This window comes from Oncorhynchus tshawytscha, linkage group LG01, assembly GCF_018296145.1.
Source record: "Oncorhynchus tshawytscha isolate Ot180627B linkage group LG01, Otsh_v2.0, whole genome shotgun sequence".
Taxonomy (NCBI): domain Eukaryota; kingdom Metazoa; phylum Chordata; class Actinopteri; order Salmoniformes; family Salmonidae; genus Oncorhynchus; species Oncorhynchus tshawytscha.
In genome coordinates this window covers 30,504,969-30,523,063 of record NC_056429.1, presented here as the reverse complement: position 1 = coordinate 30,523,063, position 18,095 = coordinate 30,504,969, and the positions used below count along the sequence as shown (strand labels likewise).

General features: G+C 43.1%; 3 protein-coding genes across 7 annotated transcripts in view; 1 reads left to right on the top strand and 2 right to left on the bottom strand.

Moving 5' to 3' along the window:
- Positions 1 to 13,093, bottom strand: part of cracd (capping protein inhibiting regulator of actin dynamics) — a 28,745-nt gene extending 15,652 nt beyond the window's left edge. For 2 of the 3 annotated variants that reach the window (XM_024419011.2, XM_042320415.1), the window contains exon 1: positions 12,750 to 13,092. Coding sequence is in view for 1 of the 3 variants with exons in the window: in XM_024419003.2 (XP_024274771.1) it covers positions 7,626 to 7,686 (61 nt within the window). In the remaining 2 variants the exon portion in view is untranslated. Of the gene's footprint in view, positions 1 to 7,625; positions 7,760 to 12,749 lie in introns of all 3 variants that reach the window. The other variant, XM_024419003.2, reaches the window with a different exon arrangement.
- A 670-nt stretch (positions 13,094 to 13,763) lies between these two features.
- Positions 13,764 to 17,559, top strand: chst14 (carbohydrate (N-acetylgalactosamine 4-0) sulfotransferase 14). The gene is made up of 2 exons (XM_024418990.2): positions 13,764 to 14,212; positions 16,384 to 17,559. The coding sequence occupies exons 1-2, from the start codon at positions 13,919 to 13,921 to the stop codon at positions 17,209 to 17,211; spliced, it is 1,122 nt and encodes a 373-aa protein (XP_024274758.1). The 5' UTR covers positions 13,764 to 13,918; the 3' UTR covers positions 17,212 to 17,559.
- Positions 17,560 to 17,674: 115 nt separating this feature from the next.
- The window catches only part of cep135 (centrosomal protein 135), a 17,375-nt gene continuing 16,954 nt past the window's right edge, over positions 17,675 to 18,095 (bottom strand). For all 3 annotated transcript variants that reach the window (XM_024418967.2, XM_024418957.2, XM_024418976.2), the window contains exon 24: positions 17,675 to 18,095. This exon is cut by the window's right edge and continues 163 nt beyond it. The gene's annotated coding sequence lies outside the window, so the exon portion shown is untranslated.

Sequence of the window (18,095 nt, the reverse complement as noted above, 5' to 3'; positions counted from 1 at the left end):
GCACTCTATGCTCCTCTGTAAACTGGACATCCCTGTATACCTGTCGCAAGACCCACTGGTTGATGCTTATTTATAAAAACCATCTTAGGCCTCACTCCCGTCTATCTGAGATATCTATTGCAGCCCTCATCCTCCACATACAACACCCGTTCTGCCAGTCACATTCTGTTAAAGGTCCCAAAAGCACACACATCCCTGGGTCACTTGTCTTTTCAGTTCGCTGCAGCTAGCGACTGGAACGAGCTGCAACAAACACTCAAACTGGACAGTTTTATCTCAGTTTTATTCATTCAAAGACTCAATCATGGACACTCTTACTGACAGTTGTGGCTGCTTTGCGTGATGTATTGTTGACTCTAACTTCTTGCCCTTTGTGCTGTTGCCTGTGGCCAATAATGTTTGTACCCTGTTTTGTGCTGCTACCATGTTGTTGTCATGTTGTGTTGCTACCATGCTGTGTTGTCATGCATTGCTGCCATGCTATGTTGTTGTCTTAGGTCTCTCTTTATGCAATGTTGTGTTGTCTCTCTTAATGTGATGTGTGTTTTGTCCTATATTTTTATTTAATACGTTTTATCTGTCATCCCAGCCCCTGCAGGAGGCCTTTTGGTAGGCCGTCATTGTAAGTAAGAATTTGTTCTTAACTGACTTGCCTAGTTAAATAAAGGTTAAATAAATGGGGAAACTAGGATTTTGAATGGGACTGAATTGTGTCCCCCCACAAGGTTAGTTATACAAGACTGTGTTTGTGTGTGTGTTAGTGGGAGGTCCTGTGATGAACTGAAGTGGGTTAGAGTTACCAGGCTACTCTACACCACTGTGAAGACAAACACTTTCTGGGCTCTCTGAGTATCCCTTTCAGGGCTATAAGTAGCAACCAGTGTGGGATTTCACTCAGTGTGTGTTGCTGCACAGGGGCATTGTGGGAAATGATACAGTAAACTCCATATCATCATCTCTGGCAGCTGTGTGAGTTTGAGTAGTGTGTTATGCTAAAAGCATCAGCAACTACATCCATATATCCTTAGTGATTCAAATACTATACCGTATGTTGACTCTTCACTCGTGACCATGTAAATCTTATCAAAATGTCCACCTTTACCAAGACCTCAGCCAAATCATAATCTGTCCTCATATCCAATCCACCACATCAGTGGTATAAATCAATCATAGAATTAGTGTTACCTTATAATTTATTAACAATGGTGCAATTTAGAAAAAGAAAGGCCTTAACAGAACAGTGCACCAACCGTTTACCAACAGGATGTCAACAGTGTGCCAGTCTGTTGAACCAGACTGCTGACTGAGCCAACCCTGAGAGTCTACTGGACTCAGCCTCTGTGTTTTAGCGTGTGTTATTGAGTAAACTGATGAGCTTCTCGAGCCTATTTATCTCTGACTGTCAGACTGTTTCTCACTCCCTCTGTGGAAGTGCTGAGTGTTATTGTACTGTGGCACTGATATCCTATTTCCCCACAATGTGCTCTGCTCTCCCAGCATCAGGACCTGTCCTGCACTGCTTCTGCTCTGTTTCGCTAGCCGGCCCATACTGCACTCACTGCCTCTGGCGTGCTCACACACTCATGCGTGAAACTGTAAAGGACAAGTTTTCTGCAGAGTAGAACACTCAGCAGCACTCCACACGTCTACTCTAGCTAGCTGACTCCCGGGTTAAGTCTATGAATGGTCCACATAAAACATCTTGTACATAGTAAAGCTATTACTACTAATATTCTGCTCCCAACACATACCAACATTTTGAACTACAGCGCAACATTACATTAGACTGTTTGTGAATGGAGAAAGGAAATGCTTAAAGCCCGAGCATAAAGTGGAGAGATGTGGGCCGTGTATTGATTTACCAAGGCCTGAACCATAGTCAACTAATATTATCCTATTGATCCAGTTTTGTTATTTACCGTAGCTCGTATATCAACAGTCTACTGACATTTACTGCTCGCTGTCCTGATTCATGTTGTTTTCATCCCTTTTGTTTTTGTCCTGACAATTCAATCAATTCAGAATGTATCAGTTCACCATGGTAAATATCAATAGGAGATAAAAGAGCAGCTCTTCGAGCGGGAGCATAGTGCAGAGAACACATAGGGTCACGCAGAGGCCTTAGCACATCACACACATCTAAGACAGGCCTATGTAAAGCTTTTGATATCAGTTACTGTACTACACATCATCACACCATGCCTTTCTTAAAGAGACACTTAAAGAGAGCTCTAAATGTAACCCAACAAAGGCCTCGTTGTATCCTGACGTCATCATTCATTCTAGTCTAAGTCCTGTCTCTTTAAGGCTGTGTCTAAAATCACTCTTGTTTTCCTATTTACCTGGGCTTTCGGATACGGTTACCTCTAAATGAGTTTCACTGGCGTCCGTAGCCATGGTAACGGCACACCTTGTCTGTGGTGAGAGAAAAAGGGAGTGAACATGGGGGTTGTAGTTGTCTTTAGTGGGAGAGTCCCTTGTCAGGAAAGAAAAAGAGAAAATGCTGTGGACAGAGCAGCACTCACTGAGTGAAGGGAGAAACATGAGAGTTCACGCAAAGGGCGCACTTTGAATGGCACACTTGTCCCTTGCTCTCCTCTATCTAGCTATGCTCCTCTCTCCCCTATTTCGGAGAGTCCCTTGGTGACTAGCTTGTTAATGGCAAGGGGAACCGCTCAGAGACCACTGTGCTACACACATTTTGTGTACAAACATCACTGCTATTATAAAGCCAAACACACACCCAAGATAGCTGGAAAAAGTTTTGCAATTATATGACACTAACACACCTTTCAAATGACACCTAACGCACCTTTCAAATCAATATAATCCCAACTGAACAAAATCACAGGATACTCACAGTATAATTTCCCTCTGCCTCTCCTCCTCTCCTCGCCCCACTGCAGCTGTGAATAATGTGTTAACCCAGCAGGGAAGCACTTTGTTGCTCCAGCCCTGCATTTGATTACAGACCCTCCACGTAAGCACAACGTGGATAATACTCGTCACACATGACTGCAGTGCTCCCTCAGATCAAAACCACATGGTACACCCACCAAGACCACCGCCACTTCTAACAGACACCATTTAAGAAACATAATGTATGGACATGAAAGATGCTGGTGTTATCTTGCACCAGAGAATGGCTGCAACACCTCCATCATACACATAGCTCTCTGGCTGCAACACCTCCATCATACACATAGCCCTCTGGCTGCAACACCTCCATCATACACATAGCTCTCTGGCTGCAACACCTCCATCATACACATAGCCCTCTGGCTGCAACACCTCCATCATGCACATAGCCCTCTGGCTGCAACACCTCCATCATACACATGGCTCTCTGGCTGCAACACCTCCATCATACACATGGCTCTCTGGCTGCAACACCTCTCATCCAACACCTGTCAGTCTCTAGACACCATCACGTTGTTGAGCCACAGATTTTCAGATGTACAGTGGAAACACACGGTGTGTAAAATTCGAAGCACTTGGGCCAGAAGCCTGGCATGGTGAGACAGTCCTGAGAAAGAGATGGGGAGAAATAGAGACAGACATATAAAGACGAGGGGGGTAGAGATAGAGGGAGCGAGAGGGATAGAGACAGAGAGAGCACGAGGGAGGGATAGACAGAGAGTGAGATCAACAACGTGCTGTACTCTCTCTGCTACATGCTTCTCCTTTCTGAGGGTGACAGGGTCTGACAGAGCCTCTCAGAAATGTCTCGCCAACAATGGCTCTTTGTCCTGACTGACTATAGTTAGGGCAGGACAAGGAGCCAGCAATCACGTGTGGAGATGTATAAGAGGGAATGTGTATATTGTGTGTATTGATATGGGTGAGAGTATGCTATTGGTTGTAAGGCAGTAGTGACTGTGTTAGTGTATGCCGGTTTTCATGTAATTGGTGTGGAAGTGTGTATGAGTGTTTGCATACGTGTACAGTATGTGCGTTGTTATGGATGTACAGTGCCTTCAGAAAATATTCATACCCCTTGACTTATTCCACATTTTGTTGTGTTACAGCCTGAATTCAAAATGTATTAAATATATATTTTGTCCTCGACCATCTACACACAATACCCCATGATGACAATTTGAAAACATGTTTTTAGACATTTTTGCAAACTTATTGAAAAAGAAATACAGAAATATCTCATTTACATAATGTGTCATTCTGGGTAAGTCTCTAAGAGCTTTCCACACCTGAATTATGCAAAATGTACCCATGATTTTTTTTTTAATTCTTCAAGCTCTGTCAAGTTGGTTGTTGATCATTGCTAGACAGCCATATTCAAGTTTTGCCATAGATTTTCAAGTAGATTTAAGTCAAAACTGTAAATCAGTTACATTCAGTGTCTTCTTGGTAAACAACTCCAGTGTAGATTTGGCCTTGTGTTTTAGGTTATTGTTGTGCTGAAAAGGTGAATTCATCTCCCAGTGTCTGTTGGAAAGCAGACTGAACCAGGTTTTCCCCTAGGATTTTGCCTGTGCTTAGCTCCATTCCATTTCTTTTTTGTCCTGACAAATTCTCCAGTACTTAATGATTACAAGCATACCCATAACATGATGCAGCCACCACTATGCTTGGAAATATGGATGGTGGTACTCAGTAATGTTTTGCATTGGATTTTTCCCAAATATAACACTGTGTGCTTTGCCATATTCTTTGCAGTATTACTTTAGTGCCTTGTTGCAAACAGGATGCATGTTTTGGAATATTTCAATTCTGCAAAGGCTTCCTTCTTTTCACTGTCATTTAGGTTAGTATTGTGGATAAACTAAAATGTTGCTGACCCAGCCTACATTTTCTTCTATCACAGCCATTAAACTCTGTAACTGTTTCAAAGTCATTATTGGCCTCATGGTGAAATCCTTGATTTCATTCCTCTCCAGCAACTAAGTTAGGAAGGACGCTTGTATCTTTGCAGTGACTCAGTGTATTGATTCACCATCCAAACAGATATTCAATGTCTGCTTATTAATTTTTTTGATCTACGCCCTTCTTTGCGAGGTATTGGAAAATCTCTCTGGTGTTTGTGGTTGAATCTGTGTTTGAAATTCACTGCTCGACTGAGGGACCTTACAGAGAATTGTATGTGTGGGGTACAGAGATTAGGTAGTCATTCAAAAATCATGTTAAACACTATTATTGCACACAGAGTGAGTCCATGCAACTTATTATGTGGTTGGTTAAGATGTTTTATTTTTTTACTCCTTAACTTAATTATGCTTGCTATAACAAAGGGGTTGAATACTTATTGACTCAATACATTTCAGTTTTAATTTTTTATTAATTTGTACAAATTTCAAAAAACATAATTCCACTTTGACATTACGGGATATTTTGTGTAGGCCAGTGACAAAACATTTGAAATTCAGGATGTAGAACAACAAAATGTGGAAAAAGTTAAGGGTGTGAATACTTTCTGAAGGCACTGTATGTGCCTGGGCATATTTTGGGTGTGTGAGTAGAAAAGCTTTAGCTGAGCTGACCATATGGGTGTACAGTGGGGCAAAAAAGTATTTAGTCAGCCACCAATTGTGCAAGTTCTCCCACTTAAAAAGATGAGAGAGGCCTGTAATTTTCAGTATAGGTACACTTCAACTATGACAGACAAAATGAGAAAAAAAAATCCAGAGAATCACATTGTAGGATTTTTACTGAATTTATTTGCAAATTATGGTGGAAAATAAGTATTTGGTCACCTACAAACAAGCAAGATTTCTGGCTCTCACAGACCTGTAACTTCTTCTTTAAGAGGCTCATCTGTCCTCCACTCGTTACCTGTATTAATGGCACCTGTTTGAACTTGTTATCAGTATAAAAGACACCTGCCCACAACCTCAAACAGCCAAACTCCAAACTCCACTATGGCCAAGACCAAAGAGCTGTCAAAGGACACAAGAAACAAAATTGTAGACCTGCACCAGGCTGGGAAGACTGAATCTGCAATAGGTAAGCAGCTTGGTTTGAAGAAATCAACTGTGGGAGCAATTATTAGGAAATGGAAGACATACAAGACCACTGATAATCTCCCTCGATCTGGGGCTCAACGCAAGATCTCACCCCGTGGGGTCAAAATGATCACAAGAACGGTGAGCAAAAATCCCAGAACCACACGGGGGGACCTAGTGAATGTCCTGCAGAGAGCTGGGACCAAAGTAACAAAGCCTACCATCAGTAACACACTACGCCGCCAGGGACACAAATCCTACAGTGCCAGACGAGTCCCTCTGCTTAAGCCAGTACATGTCCATGCCTGTCTGAAGTTTGCTAGAGAGCATTTGGATGATCCAGAAGAAGATTGGGAGAATGTCATATGGTCAGATGAAACCAAAATATAACTTTTTGGTAAAAACTCAACTCATCGTGTTTGGAGGACAAAGAATGCTGAGTTGCATCCAAAGAACACCATACCTACTGTGAAGCATGGGGGTGGAAACATCATGCTTTGGGGCTGTTTTTCTGCAAAGGGACCAGGACGACTGATCCGTGTAAAGGAACGAATGAATGGGGCCATGTATCAAGAGATTTTGAGTGAAAACCTCCTTCCATCAGCAAGGGCATTGAAGATGAAACGTGGCTGGGTCTTTCAGCATGACAATGACCCCAAACACACTGCCCGGGCAACGAAGGAGTGGCTTCGTAAGAAGCATTTCAAGGTCCTGGAGTGGCCTAGCCAGTCTCCAGATCTCAACCCCATAGAAAATCTTTGGAGGGAGTTGAAAGTCCGTGTTGCCCAACAACAGCCCCAAAACATCACTGCTCTAGAGGAGATCTGCATGGAGGAATGGGCCAAAATACCAGCAACAGTGTGTGAAAACCTTGTGAAAACTTACAGAAAACGTTTGACCTCTGTCATTGCCAACAAAGGGTATATAACAAAGTATTGAGATAAACTTTTGTTATTGACCAAATACTTATTTTCCACCATAATTTGCAAATAAATTCATAAAAAATCCTACAATGTGATTTTCTGGATTTTTTCTCTCATTTTGTCTGTCATAGTTGAAGTGTACCTATGATGAAAATTACAGGCCTCTCTCATCTATTTAAGTGGTAGAACTTGCACAATTGGTGGCTGACTAAATACTTTTTTGCCCCACTGTATGTTGCGCATGTGTCTACATGGCAGTGTGTGTGTGTGTGTGTGTGTGTGTGTGTGTGTGTGTGTGTGTGTGTGTGTGTGTGTGTGTGCCTGTCTGTCTATGCTGTGGTAGACAGACTTGAGAGCAGAGCTGCAGATGGGATGAGAGAAGCACGAGGAGCGGCCATGTGCTCTGCAGAAGCAGAGAGAGAGATGCCTTTGACAAGGGTACAGCTGCAACACAGTGTGACAGTGGCATAGCATCACAATGCTGTGTTGCAGTGGAGCTGCTGTGTAGCCACTGAAGAGCTCAACATCACTCCACTGTGACACAGCCCTGTGCAATGGCTTCATAGCACAGCTCATTGTCATAAGCACAGTGGGACAGCTAACAGCTAACTGCCATAGCTCAATGGCATAGCTCAGTGCCATGATAAATAGCGCAATGGGTTGGCTAAAGTGTCGTAGCTTGACAGCGTAAACAGCTTGTTGTCGAAGCAGACAGACGAGGTGGAACTGTGCAACCCTTTACCTATTTTAGCGGCACAACTTGACAGGGCTGCGCACCACTGCAGAAAAACCTTAGGGAACATCGATCTGCCCTTCTGCACAATGTTTTACCCAGACCAGCGGCGTTGCTGCTGCTGCTGCTTCCTCTCTCTGCGGCTTTGGGAGAAACAAAGGGAAATAAAATACAAACAGAAAGATAAACAGCAGCTTTGGGGTTGTTATTAAAAATATAGGATGGCGATCAGGTATGAAATGGAGGGCAACTAAGGTATTTGAACGTATGGATGAGGATGAGGGTTGGAGCCAAATTCCCTTACTTTAGCAGATAACTGTAGCCTCAAGGCAAGTTTTTAATTGGATTACAAATGTCCCTTATATTGAAGAAGCAAACCTAATAAGTAGTACTACATAGCAAGGTGGGCGTGGGGGACAAGGACATAGAATCCATAGATTCAGGTCAGGGCCTCTAGTTGGTTACAGAATATTGGTTGTTATTGACTAGAGTGCCAATAACGTCTGCAATGCATTACAACAGGGTTGTTATTGTCACATTTACCCCTCTCTTTGTCTCACTCTCTCTTCTCTCCATCCTCTGATGAAAAATATCAGAAGTTTAGCAACCACAGGTTCCCATGGCAACAGAGTCTTGGCAAATCAGAACCGAAGGAGACGCCAAAGGGATCTACCACTAGAGGCTTGTCCCTCCTCACTCCAAGGAAGACTCAACTATCACCACTGCTTCCGTAACACATAGAAGCTGACGTCACAATGAGAGACAGGAACATGATGGCCAGATGATGTTCCCTGTCACCATACTGCAAGTCTTACCATATGCAAGAATATATCATCTATAAAACCGAGAGCAACAACATCAGCTATAATATGACAGCAGGAGTTGGAGTGAAAAAGAGGATGATAGAAGGGATCAAACAGAAGATGGACTAAATTGAAGTCTAGATGTGAAGAGTAGCAGAAGACAGAGGAGACAAGGTTGGATGGTGGGACAGAGCGTAGAGATACACAAAGCAGCAGTCACATGACCAACAGGGTTACACTTACCCTACTGACCACTAGTGAGGTAATAGGCTTCCATCCTGTGCCATGCAATAACAAAAAAACTAAACAAATTGGCCTTTTTTCCCCCTCACACTTGCCATCTCACAATGGCACAGTGATGCGAGGCTGACACATCATGTGCAAACTGTTAATGTTACCCACTGAAGCATATTTGCATCCTATAAACTTGGACAATACAGTATAGCATTATTCATTTACCAGGAAGAAATGTAAAATGCTGTTCCATTCAAATATGATTGAATGTTTTTGGGTGATGAGCATTACACCAACCTGCTACAAGTTGAATTCCGTCAGGAGCAAGCTAACAGTAATTATATCATTCTACCATTGTGCTCCAGTACTACACATTCAGGACATGTACTTTACAATTGACACAATGGATGTTTAAAGAGAAATAGTGTTTGTTACTGTGTAAGAATGCAGTCTTACCTTGCTGCTATTGTGTCTGTGTGCAGAGATACTGTATCTCTATGCGAGTGGTGTGTGTGCGCGTGGCCGTTCAACCTGCCTGCTGTCACTGTGGAACTAGGGCATTACCTGGAGTCAGGTGTCGTTGCGCAGATGCAGTGAGGGCTTGAGTGTGTCCGTGTGTGTACCCCTTGCATGTGACCGTGTGTTTTTGTTTCCAAATGTTAAGACTGCAAGTGCACGCAGTGGCTATTTGTTGTGATTGTCGGCACATGGCATCTGCAGTATGTTTGCATGCATATAGACCTGTCTGTGGGACTGTGTGTAGACACGTTCATGTTTAAGTGGAGGTGTCTCTCTGAGTGAAGGGCGTGAGTAAGGGGTGGCCTGTCAGCCTGTGATAGGAGAGACGCTGGGTGTCCTGCTGTGTCAGTTCCTGCTGTGTCAGTTGCTGCTGTGCCAGTTGCTGCGAGCCTAAGGAGGCACAAAGTGATACTTTGTTTCCTAGCCTGATCTGCCAGTGCAGGAGGAGAACAGTGGCATTTTGTAATTTCAACTGGCTGACACACACAAAGCCGATCACTGTGAATGAACTGAACATGTGTGTGTGTAACTGTGTGTGTGCCTATTATAGTACATGTGATACAGTGGGTCTCGTGTTGTAGCAGTATCTCAGAGCACTTCCCTAATGTCAGGAGACCCATCTTGCAGTCTTGAGGAATGCAGTCTTTGTGGACTCCTTCATAGAGTAGTCTGGTGGAATCATGATGTTGTCAGAGGGTTCTAACAGTCACAAGATCAATTGTATAGGATTATAAAAATCTGAGAGGGTTAGAAACCATTAGGTCTAAAGAGATATCATTGGATGATCATAAAATTATGAGGCTTTATTGGACTAAAATCCCAATGTTATATTAGGGTAAAGCTATACAAGTTTTATTGAGAAATACATTGTATTGTAATCTGAGATCATGTACAGTAATCGCATCAGATAAAAAAATTATTGTATTTGGCTAGCAGACGACTAGCCATCACTATTTCAAAGTTAGAAGGGTCTTCTCCAGCAGCATAATGGGGTGTCGCGTTACAGCCTAATAGGCCTGTATGAGTCACCTATAAAGCCCCTCAGAGCATTGGCAGTATTATCACACGGCAGTCTCATAAGGATATGGTAATGATGGGGCTTTACCAGCCTGGAGGCTGGCTTCATTACAGCAGTATAACACATCAAAGACTCACTGCTCTCTGACTGGCTTTATTAATAGAAACTCCCACAAAACACACACACACACACACACACACACACACACACACACACAGGGGAAATGTGAGGAGAAATAAGTCTAAATCATTTAACATTATACGAGCAGGGAGATTTATCAACAGCCTGCAGCGATGACTCTCAGTCATACAGTAGCAGCCATTGCTCGTATATCGTAAAATGTGGCTTTTAATTTGAATGCAAATGTGTATTGATCGGAATGAAATTCCTCCAGTATGACTGGGCTGTTAGATGGTGCTTTATGAAAAACTGGTCCAATTCTTATTCAGGAATGTCATGTCCTGATGGATTGAACTATGTGGTGCTACAGGAATTGTGCAGTGTTTGAATAGTGTGATTGGATCGGATGCTGTGGTAAGAGGCTCATGGATAAAATTGTGAAAATGGAATAAAATCTATTACAGGAATGGCTCAGATCCATTTATGGAAGAGGAAGCCAGTACTGAATGCAGACAAAAACAACCCTTCATAGAGTAGTTTGTTGACAACGCTGGGAAAACAGGATGCATATCAATTCATTCCATTCATTCATTCCTAAAATTCCCTCAAGGATGCTTTCTCTCACTGCTATTTTAGCTTGAACCAAATCTGTGAAAATGCACTATCATACTGTATTTACAGGCCAGAGGGTCAAATTACAATTTGGACAGACCTGGGAAGGAATCAAGTGATTCAAGTGATTAAACATCACCGATTACACTGTGTGACACAGAGACATGTCCTCATCCTCCCAAAAAGATGCTGTTTGAGCACATTTCCATTTGTAATTTCTTAAAGTATGTCAACAATACTTGTTGTTACATGTAATCTCTCTCCCCATAGATTACAGGGAGTACACACTGTTTATATGGCAAAGCCAAATGTATAAACAAACAACATACCAATACGGTATGGTTTTGACAACGGATTTGATTTCTGTCTATAGCAAGAGACGACTTGACTAAGCTACTGTATCTGAGAAACCACAAAAACTTGTCAAAAGCGGAGGACCTTACACCGTGGCAAGGTACCAAATACCAATGCAGTATTTTATGTTCTTTCTAAAAAATAAAAAATGTATCCCCTGCCCCATGAATTATTGACAGTGAAAGTGACGCTTTGGGAAATTGTTTCTCTAGTTCCCACTGCAAAGGGTACAGTACAGACTACAGGGCTACAAAATGCAGCAACTCATTTTGATGACTCCAAACATTCAGTGCTACAGTAGGGGGGGAGCATCCATCTGTCTATGTGCCCACTTATCACCTACCCAACCATATACATCCATAGACTTTGAGCAGGGATATAATTATTTTTGCCAAACCACTTTGGTCTCATTTAAGACATGGAAGTAGGCACTCAGAGCTCATTTAGGGTTATATGTATGAGCTATGAGATATGTATCCCTCTCAGAGGTCTATTGTCAACAATGCTCCCCATCTGGGAGACAAACAAGGCTGGGCAGTTTTAAAAAAACGTCTACACATCAAGGCATGGGGCTTTACTGGATCTTCTTATTGCTCATTCTGCAATGAGTAAGCTAATGAGATACTCGAAAGAAGCCAACCATACCTGATATGTAGACAACGCAGCATCAGCCAACTGTATCTTTACTAGAGATAATAAACCTGAATGTCAATTTCTGGCTAAATTCATGGACTAAAATCGAAGGAAAATTGCAATACATAACGGTAAATGCTGCATTGAAGAACGAGGCCAAAATCTTTGACTGAAACACCACAGACCCGTTGTTACAACGTTTGAGACAATGATTTCTGTTTTATACATTCCATCTAATATATGGGGATAAGGATCGAAACAATAGTGCGTGAAATGCATAATGGCATCTCTCGGGTCCATGGCAAAATAAGATATGTCACAGGTAGGCCCTACGTCATGGAAGTGATGCAGGGATGGACCCAAGAGACCGTGGGGGTTCGGCAACATAGTAAAGATGTTCACTATAACAGAGGCGCTGCATTCTTGGTTATATATATACATTGCTATAAGAAGGCGCATGTAAGCATGATATGGACACAAAGCATCTATCTTTTATGTAATATGTTATCACAAATATGCCTACTGTATATTGAGACAGTAGCCAACAAACGAAAGCTGTAGGATGAACATCCAATTGATGCAATCATCGAAAATATGATAATGAAAATGAAACATAGCCAATTATCGGCGCAATTCGAGCCATGCCAAATATGTTCACGCATTTATAATTAAATAAAACAACATTGTCCATTTCCAGCGCACAAACACATCTGTAAAGGATGGAGCAATCGTCAGCAGGTCAATGAAAACGAGAGGCTGTGACAAGGTCAGCAGCCTATTGAAAATAAAGACACCATTTATGACAGAAAATATGCCAGAATAAAGAACAAGCTCCACCACCTTATAAGTGATCTCGTTTCCCCCGCAAATCGGCCTTGAAGTAGCCGGCGGCGCCTTGTATCTCCAATCTAACAGCTCATCGACCCTCTTTGTGTTGCTGATGCTGCGGGTGCTCGCGACAGACAAGCACGCATGGCCAAGCGTACAGACTGCTCTGGTGAGAAAAAGAGTCCCGCACAGTTGCACGCACGTGAGGGTGTGGCTGGCGGAGGCTGCGCTTGGCACAAAAATCACCCAACGTCCACAAGCGATCTCCTTCCTCAAGGCTACGATGCCACTCTCCTGTTTGTTACAAATCGTTGCCTAGCCTAGGCCTATATAGTATATGTTCACACAATAGCTTTGGCTATTGATCTAGTATAAATAATGTCTGGAAAGGCATAGTATATGTCTTTGATTTGATTCGGAGTGGAGGTGCTTGTTTGTCATTGACAGTCTTCACGGTCTGTCACAATGAAGTGGCCTATCACATTCGGTCTGAAAATGATTACTATATTAGTATAGAAAATCTCACTTCAATTAGTCGCAGTGCAATGGATCTCAAATATTGGGCTAAAATTTGATGTGACGAATATGCGCTCTCTCTGTATTTATATATGGAGGACATACGTGACACCGTTATTGTTCGTTGGCTGTGGGGCAAGACTGGCATGACTGACTTCTTTGTGCATCTCGAGCCAGCCCTTGCAAAATGACCAATGAGTGGGTGCTTCCACAATTCACGAAGCATAAAGGCCTCCATAGTTGGAGACGATTCCAATGATTTAGCACCACCCTAAAAAAATAGGCCTAAAATAATACAAAAAGGTTACTTCTTTATCAGATCAATGTGCAAAACTGCTGTTGGAAAGACAGACATTCATAATGCAGTCATAAACTGAAAACTAGTTACAACTGTAGGTAGGCTGGGCTTCCAGTAGGAGTCGGCATAGGATTCGTAAAGTCCTTCCCTGCTCCCTCCCAAACCCAGCGGGACAAAATATACTCCACAACTACAGTTCCCACAATCCCCACTGACGCTTTCTTCTTTTTACAGGAACAGGAGTATTTTTGGTAGTAGCAGCCTACTTACTGAGAATACGATATTATGTGTACGTGGTAGTTTACACACTTTTTTCTCCTCATAAAAACAATATATCACATATCCAACGGACATCATTCAGAGATCGATGATGCCTCCGCGAAACCAAGATTTCGGACTGAAAAAGGCTGGAGGGGCCAGGAGCGGGTCCGTGATAAACTTCAGAAAAACTGTGAATTCCGGCTCTTTACGCCGCAGCTCTGCTGTCTTGCCATCGGTGCTGACGTTCGCTGTGATCGTGGCGTCCGGGGGCCTTCTGCTCATGATAGAGAAAGGAATGCTGAATAGTATGGAGACACCACCACCTCTGGGATACAGCAAGAGGTCAGGCTACCTCAGACAAGCCCGAAATCTCGATCCAGCTGCGGACGCAGAATCCCAGGTAAATTGAAGCCACGGTGTGTAGATTCCCAGTAGCCCACCTCTCGATTTGGCTGGACATGTTTTGGAAGAATATGACTTTAAAATACATTAGGCCGACAAATGTAATGATAACCAAATAACTAAAGGACTTATTACTCCATTAATGTTTTTGTCACAGGACACATTGTGTAAACAAATAATGTAGGCTATAACTTCAAAGTAATTTTATTTATATAAAAGTACATGATGCCATCTCGTGATGAAATGTTAGGCCTTGCTTGAGCACTACAGATATTTAATAGAAATCAAGTGCCGTTTGCCCATGAACATTTCATGGGAAGCATTTGCTACATAATTTCCATTATTAGTGGTCTACTCTGATGGAATGCATATCATAACATGTTGTGTAGGTATTAGATTGACACGAGTGATATTGTACTATTATCTTAAATGTCTTACATGAACTCAGCAAACAAAAAGAAACATCCTCTCACTGTCAACTGCGTATATTTTCAGCAAACTTAATGTGTAAATATTTGTATGAACATAACAAGATTCAACAACTGAGACAAACTGAACAAGTTTCACAGACATGTGACTAACAGAAGTTTAATAATGTGTCCCTGAACAAAGGGGGAGGGGGGCAAAAGTAACAGTCAATATCTGGTGTGGCCACCAGCTGCATTAAGTACGGCAGTGTATCTCCTCCTCATGGACTGCACCAAATTTGCCAGCCAGTTCTTGCTGTGAGATGTTACCCCACTCTTCCACCAAGGCACCTGCAAGTTCCCGGATATTTCTGGGGGAGAATGGCCCTAGCCCTCAGCCTCCGATCCAACAGGTCCCAGACGTGTTCAATGGGATTGAGATCCGGGCTCTTTGCTGGCCATGGCAGAACACTGACATTCCGGTCTTGCAGGAAATCATGCACAGAATGAGCAGTATGGCTGGTGGCATTCTCATGCTGGAGGGTCATGTCAGGATGAGCCTGCAGGATGGGTACCACATGAGGAAGATGTCTTCCCTGTAACACATAGCGTTGAGATTGCCTGTGTAACGGATGTGAAATGGCTAGCTTAGTTAGCGGTGGTACGCGCTAAATAGCGTTTCAATCGGTGACGTCACTTGCTCTCAGACCTTGAAGTAGTAGTTCCCCTTGCCCTGCAAGGGCCGCGGCTTTTGTGGAGCGATGGGTAACGATGCTTCGTGGGTGACTGTTGTTGATGTGTGCAGAGGGGCCCTGGTTCGCGCCCGGGGACGGTCTAAAGTTATACTGTTACACCTGCAATGACAACAAGCTCAGTCCGATGATGCTGTGACACACCGCCCCAGACCATGATGGACCCTCCACCCCCAAATCGATCCCGCTCCAGAATACAGGCCTCGGTGTCACGCTCATTCCTTCGACGATAAACGTGAATCCGACCATCACCCCTGGTGAGACAAAACCGCGACTCGTCAGAGAAGCGCACTTTTTGCCAGTCCTGTCTGGTCCAGCGATGGTGTGTTTGTGCCCATAGGCGACGTTGTTGCCGGTGATGTCTGGTGAGGACCTTACAACAGGCCTATAAGCCCTCAGTCCAGCCTCTCTCAGCCTATTGTGGACAGTCTGAGCACTGATGTAGGGATTGTGCGTTCCTGGTGTAACTCAGGCAGTTGCTGTTGCCATTCTGTACCTGTCCCACAGGTGTGATGTTTGGATGTACCGATCCTGTGCAGGTGTTGTCACACTTGGTCTGCCACTGCGAGGACGCTCAGCTGTCCGTCCTGTCTTAGGCGTCTCACAGTACAAACATTGCAATTTATTGGCCTGGCCACATCTGCTGGCCTCATGCCTCCTTTACGTTCATACAGATGAGCAGGGACCCTGGGCATCTTTCTTTTGGCGTTTTTCCAGAGTCAGTAGAAAGGCATCTTTTAGTGTCCTAAGTTTTTGTAACTGTGCCCTTAATTGCCAACCGTCTGTAAGCTGTTAGTGTCTTAACGACCGTTCCACAGGTGCATGTTATTGAATTGTTTATGGTTCATTGAACAAGCATGGGAAACAGTGTTTAAACCCTTTACAATGAAGATCTGTGAAGTTATTTGGATTTTTACGAATTATCTTTGAAAGACAGGGTCCTGAAAAAGGGATGTTTCTTTTTAGTTTAGTTTTAAATTTCTTTTACATCTCCCCCAAACCCCATTCAGATTCTCCAGGAGATCCGTAACCGCACCATCCGGACCATGTGTGGTCAGAAGAACATGCCTCACAGTGTGTGGTCCCTGAGCCCCCTGCAGAGGAAAACCCTGCTGCAGCACATCCTGGTGAACGACGAGCACCGCTTCCTCTACTGCTACGTCCCCAAGGTGGCCTGCTCCAACTGGAAGAGGGTTCTGAAGGTCCTGAGTGGGGCTCTAGAGAACGTGGACGTCAACATCAAGATGAACCACAAGAGTGACCTGCTCTTCCTGTCCTCCCTGAAGCCTGAGGAGATCCGCTATAGGCTGAAACACTACTTCAAGTTCATGTTTGTCAGGGAACCTATGGAGCGCCTTCTCTCTGCTTACAGGAACAAGTTCGGGGAGATCAAGGCCTACCAGGAGAAGTACGGTGCCGAGATCATCAGGCGCTACAGAAAGGGCCATGCCAAGGATACAGCAGTGGCTGGGGATGATGTGACTTTTGCTGAGTTTGTGCGCTACCTGCTGGATGAGGATGTGGACCGCATGAATGAGCACTGGATGCCCATCTACAACCTGTGTCAGCCATGTGCCGTGTCCTATGACTTCATTGGCTCCTATGAGCATCTGGAGAGTGATGCGGACTATGTGCTACAGCGTATTAGTGCACCTCCACACGTCCACTTCCCTGAGCGACAGACATGGTACAAGCCTGTCACCAAGGAGACGCTGCACTATTACCTATGCAGTATGCCTCAGAAGCTTCTCAGGGAACTCCTGCCCAAGTATATTCTAGACTTTTCCCTGTTTACTTACCCCTTCCCCAACACAACCACCGAGTACTGCAGACATTAACTGCAAGATGGTATTTTATACTTGGAAATATTATTTTTCTACAGCATCTTGTTACACATTTGCCATGTCTTTAAAAAAAATATATATTCTGAGGGAACAAGCAGTATTTTGATATGTTACTTTTTACATTAGATGTTACAGCATTGGGAAATATGAATTGTGTGTTTGAGTATATGCATAAAACCACTAAACTCGAAATGAATTGTATTTTTAGAAGGAAAGAGGATGTTACTGAATCAAATCAATTAAGAAATTAAACGTATTGTCCAATTGCTCTAATTACTGTGCACTCCATCTGGGCTTCAACCAAACAATGACCCAACAAAGTATTAAAGCCCCAATAACACATTTGTATTTTGTAAATACATTTTCCTCTACACTTTTATGGAAATCTCTTATGGGTCATTTAAAGGCTGTTGTGTTGTCTCTGATGTTAGGTACAGACGAGTGCAGTGAATTTGTTTGTACAAAACTTTATTTGAAGGAATAAGTTATTAATTTAGGCATAATGGGAATAATATGTAACATTAAACATGTAAAAATACCACAGAACACAAAGCTGAACTAATGACCTATTCTCCTATCAGTGGGCTAATAACCAAGTCCAGTTTCTTATAAATACATTTTGTAAAAGTATCTCAGTCCAATCACCTATGGATCTCCCAAGTATAAGCAGAAAATGTACAGTACCTCCAAGGTACACTTCAATTTGACAATACTATTAGTAGCTCAATTAGTCTATTTTTTTCCATGGAGAAACATAATATAGACAATCAAATTCTTCAAACAATTGGCACTGGAATTATCTTTGGTGAGAGGACGGCATGATTTCAACTTTGATCCAAGTTATTGCATCCTTCATAGAGAAGGACGGTGGCATTTTA